The 5,325-nt window shown below is 43.4% G+C and overlaps 1 protein-coding gene across 1 annotated transcript; it reads left to right on the top strand.

The window, feature by feature from the left end:
* The first annotated feature begins 211 nt into the window (after positions 1-211).
* LOC149361120 (uncharacterized) lies at positions 212-5,109 on the top strand. The gene is made up of 2 exons (XM_089568000.1): positions 212-225; positions 4,554-5,109. Exons 1-2 carry the CDS (start codon positions 212-214, stop codon positions 5,107-5,109), a joined length of 570 nt encoding a protein of 189 aa, XP_089424126.1.
* The last annotated feature ends 216 nt before the right edge of the window (positions 5,110-5,325 follow it).

The following is a 5,325-nucleotide window of genomic DNA, read 5'->3' on the forward strand; positions in this document are numbered from 1 at the left end:
CTGCTAAGGAAGGCATTGGTGGCGCCACCCTTGACTGTCGTCTGTTGCACAGAGCTAGAAGCCGGACTCTGCAGTGTGCTACGCACTTTCGTGCCGGGCGAGCAATTTCCGGTTATACCCGTTGTTGCATCCACTTGTTTTTCCTTTGAAATCATGGTACAGCGCCACACTTGTGCTTTTTGAGGAAGAAGACACTTTTGACGTCGTGAAAATGACCTACGCCAAGTATGCATGGGATGATGAGCCATCGGAAGGATCCAGGGTGCAAGTGAGCGGGAAATACCAAGGTTTCTGTGAACCTGCAATCATCAATATTTCAGGTAAGCGTGAACAACCATTTACTGTTTTTCCCGTATTGCTTTGTTGGTTACCTTTGTCAATGCCGTCGGCAGTTTTCGATGATAGGGCTATAAATTAAGCTAAATGCTATCATAATGCATGATTTATTTCTATGTGCAGTCGGAGAGTAATCTCTCATTTTTCAGTAGCTAAATTTTTACCGCCACCGAGTTGCGTTCCTGCCAGCGGTAGTTCAAGCGCATGATATGAATTGTGTAACGCAAAAAACATAGACTAACCTCGCTAAGCACATTGCGGGGCTAGTTAGGGATGTATTTTCTCAGTAACGAGACGTAGACAACAACCTATCATGGATTCTGTCATATGCACGTATCAGGAACTGAACCCGTTTCATTGTCGTAAGTAATAGTGCTAATTCTATTTTAACACGGGATCAGCATTGCTGCGTTCTGCGTATCCAATTAGGCTACAATGGCCCCATTACATTTGCCACAAGGCTTGCGCTCGACAGCTAAGCAGGAGCAGTGGAATGAAGAGCTGGTACGCGTTTTATTTCGGGTGGTTAGTGCGAACGAACGTGTTTCAGAAACAATTGGCGTGTACCTGTTTCCGTTCGCGGTTGTGCCAGGAAACTTTAATGGTAAAGCCCAAAAAATAAAGCATGAGGCTAAGCTTTTAAAGGGGCATCGCGATGATTTGCTCTGTACCAGTTAATATTATTAAATAGATTCATCATGCGTTCCAGAGACCAGAGCAAAAAGAATTATTGAAATCGGAGCATGCAAGCGAAAGTTATTCCACTCTAAAAATTCGAAATGAAAAGCTCAGACGAAAACGCACTTCCCTCTCCCATTTCACTCACCCAGTACCGATATTGGGCGCTACAAATCAGAACCGCGCCTAGCGCCCACACAGCGGAAGCGTGCATGCAGTTGTTGCTTTGTCGGGGCTGTAGACAGCCGCGCATTTTGACGGCGTCTTCCCCCCGTGTACGCGACACCGTAGTAAGGGCAGGGGGGACTAACGACAAAGGAAGCTTCCCGAAGTTTCTTTTTTAGTCGGACTCTAAGGCTGTCAGCGGTAGCCCCCCTCCCCCCCAAACTCGACTCCCGTCTCCTGTCCCGCCTTTCTCTTCACATTTTGGGCAAGGTGTATCGACTGGCTTTTTTTTCGCTGCCGTCTTGGTATGGTCACGGCCGGTCTCGACGCGCGCGCTTTCTGGTCTGAGCCAACGTTTTTTGAACAGCGCTGGCCGCCATGAAGGTTTGAAGCGGAATGGAAAGTGTCGCCCCTAGCTGCATTCTTGTTAGTTTTCGTTCGCTTTCCCTGCTTCTTTCCAGTTTTTGTGGCATGCGAAAAAGCTTTCAGTACTCAGAGACATAATATTTTGGATTCATTTCACAAGTATGAAGGAACAATATGCAAACTGGACGCCCAATCAATGAGAAAGGCAGCGCTCTATCTAGATGCCACCTCATTTCCGCTGCCGCAAATGGCCGCCGCGTTGCGACACCATCGGCTCGAAACAAGCATTTCTAGCGAAGATTAAAATATCAAATATTATGATTTCGGTGATCTCATTGCGCGTTCAGGACTCACAATGTCTCTTACTCTGCATACAAAGATTAAAGAACCCATGCTTTATGTACGTCGCAGGGCACCTTTAATATCCCACAATGGATTTTACGGTAGGGTGTCTCGGATTCAGTGCATAATTCTTCAACTTATGCTACTGTGGCCATGTGCACAAGTTCTGCGCAGATTTATATCATGATTGCTCTAAATTATCTCCCACGCAGCCTACACAACGGCCCTGCCGACCAAGAAGGGGCGGGAGCTCCGGAAAGCTGCTGTTGCTGGCCGTGGGCACTAAACTCAGCGAAATAAGGAGCGAGAAAGAAAAGCATCGACGATAAGAAGCATACAGAACTATAGAACCACAAGAGCATTAAATGTACCCCAATAAAATTTCCTGCGCAATTTCTATGTGGTAATTGTGTTACTTGTGTTACCTATGCTATATGATTATCAGGAGCTTTAGAGCAGCATAAAACCGAGTGGTTTTTCAATTTAAAGCAGCACTTAGAGATATGTATTGGATGACATTTTTTAACGTTTACAGATTTTTATATTACAAAGTGCGAGAGATGTCGGTTTGGTCAGTGAAGGTGGACCGTACAGCAAGACGGGCATTATGTGCGTAATAGAGCTCAATAATCTGAAAAATGATTAATTATATTTAACTAATCAGCTTTCATAATTTTGATTTTGGGGCGTAAGTCTGTATCGCGAAAATGAAGGCCGTCAGTAAAGAAAGATAACCTTAGCTTTTAAATTTTCGTAATCGTTAATGTGGTTCGAAATACTGAACATACACACTTGCAAGCTCAATGAATTGCCTTGTCCGCTTCGGATATTCATAAACGCGTCGCTGCGCGTCGTATCGTCGCCGAATTCAAAGAAACTTTTTCTACATCACAAAATACACAAACGGTGTCCGTGTTTGATGCATAAAAAAAGTGACCGACAGTTTTATGCATTTTCAATGCGAGTAAACCAACTCAGCGAGCTTTCAAATGCGCAAAATCTGGCGCTCGATATTTCAAACCCCTATACCAATTAAAAAAAAAGTTAGAAACTGGGCTCACCTTTTACGATGACGGCCTTTAATTTGGCAACATAATATTGCCCCTTAGAATCAAAATGAAAGGTTCATTAGTTAATGTTAGTTAATTAATCGTCTATTAAATCAGGTTTATCGCTTACATAATGTTAACCATCCTGTATAACCCCCCTACACAGCACCAACGTATCTCTCAAAGTTTTAAAATAAAAATCTGCGTCAAAAATTTAAGCTGTATTACATATATGAAGTAGTAGCGGTAAGGACGTACTGCACAGTCGCTTACGTCTGCATGTGGCGATAACGGCATATGTATGACAGCATTCTGCAATGGTTGTAGCTAATTTCATTACATATTTTGTTTGGCCGCCCTCCATCACTGTTTGGAGACGCCACGCGTCTCCAAGATGTGATAGAAGGCCGCGTCGCTGTTGCAGGCAGTCACTGAGAGCGAGCAGTACAGAACTCGAATGAGAAAAGTTTTACTGGCTGTGATGCTGGTGTTGTTCTAAAGTAGCAGCCTGCAACATTGGAGAAGGGGAGCCTAGGTGCTTGCAGAGATTGCAGATGAAGCGCGCCGCAAATCGTTGGATTTCTTCAATTTGTTTTTTGTACCGTCTCCTTCGGTAGATATCGCCGTATGAGGGCACATATACATAGGCTGCCATTTATTATATATTTCCATATGAAAGCTTATAAGGTTTTAATAAGGGAGTAATCACTCATTTTCATTCCGCCAAGCAGTCACACGGCTACAAAAGGACCCGACACAGCTTCCACAGAAACTTTTGCTCTTTCGTAGAAAGATTCGTCCTGGTCTGGGGACATGGTGTATGACTGTGCTTGGATGGATGCGAATAAGTAATTAATAACTTAATGGAAGTCTGCTCCGCCTTAGGGGAAATTTCCCTTCAACATTTAACCAAAAGTATATAAGGTTATGTGCAGATCTGTCAGTATATGTTCGTATATAGAACCAGCTCCATATATAAGCTCCAACCAAATATGGACATATACAGATTTATCTATATTTGGCCATATATGGCCCATATAAGTATATTCATCCATATATGACTGTTCGCAGATATGGCTATATACGGATTTGGCCGTATCTGGGTATATAAAGACCATATATAGAAATCCCATATATGGGCTCCATCAGATATGGTCATATAAGGATAGGACATATCTGGCTATATAAGGACCATATATACATATATTTCCATATATAAGTTCAATCCATATATGAATATATAAGGAATTGGGCATATCAGGCATATATGCCAGATATATTCATATATTGTCATATATGAGTTCAGTCATGATATGGATATATAGGGAATTGGGCATATCAGGACATATACGACCATATATACATATATTTCCTTATATGAGTTCCATTCAGATAATGGTATATAGGGAATTGGGCATATCAGGCTATATATGCCCGTATATTCATATAAGACCTTATATGCCCAATTCCCTATTTGTTCATATCTGGATTTTTTCATATCAAACCAGATATGACATTTCCGTACGGGGAATTTGCTAATGCAAAAGTCTTCAGTTCACAACTCATTGTGCTTGTCCATGATTTATGAAGAATTTTTTAATGCTGTTTTTTTCATAGGCACAGCATTGTGCTGCTCACCTTGGTAGACCACCGGTACTGCTTCCGGTACGTGAACGTTGGCTCACCAGGACGCTGCCATGATGCCTACATCTACCAACGCTCCCGGCTGGCCGAGTTCATAGATGGGCCAACATTTCAGTCTCCAGCTGTAGTCATCAGTGGAACAGCTGTGCCTCCACTGACCCTCTGCGATCAAGCGTTTCCCCTCACAGCCCACTTAATGAAACCCTTCAGCCACAGCGCCCACTTGGATGCCGACATGAAGAGATTGAACTACCACTTGTCGAAGGCGAGAAGGGTGGTGGAGAACGCGTTTGGCAGAATGAAGTCACGATTTAGGTTCTGCATGAAGAGGATGGAATGCAGCCTAGATACTGCTCCACTGGTGATTCGCGCCTGCTGTACGCTGAACAACATCTGTGAAGCGTTTGGCGACCACGTCATGCAAGACTGGACCTCTGATGAAGAAGTTACCGAGGCCCTGTATGAGCAGCCACAGAGAGTCAAGATGCTCAAACCACAACTGGTACTGCAGTACGACTTGCAATCCTAGAACACTACAAGCAGCGAGCACAGAACTGAGGTAAACAGTGATATCCATTTACGATAACCGTGTTTTCAGGCTGGCTAGTTGGTGCAATGCATTTCCTTTAAGAAACTGTGTGAAACGATAACAGAACACACAGGAGACGCACACAAAATTTCAAAGGTTATACCTCTTTATAGGCTTGGCAGCCAACACTTTACAAAACAGTGCACAGATTACATT

This window comes from Amblyomma mixtum, chromosome 2, assembly GCF_055824585.1.
Source record: "Amblyomma mixtum isolate Tamu chromosome 2, ASM5582458v1, whole genome shotgun sequence".
In the NCBI taxonomy this organism is placed as follows: Eukaryota; Metazoa; Arthropoda; class Arachnida; order Ixodida; family Ixodidae; genus Amblyomma; species Amblyomma mixtum.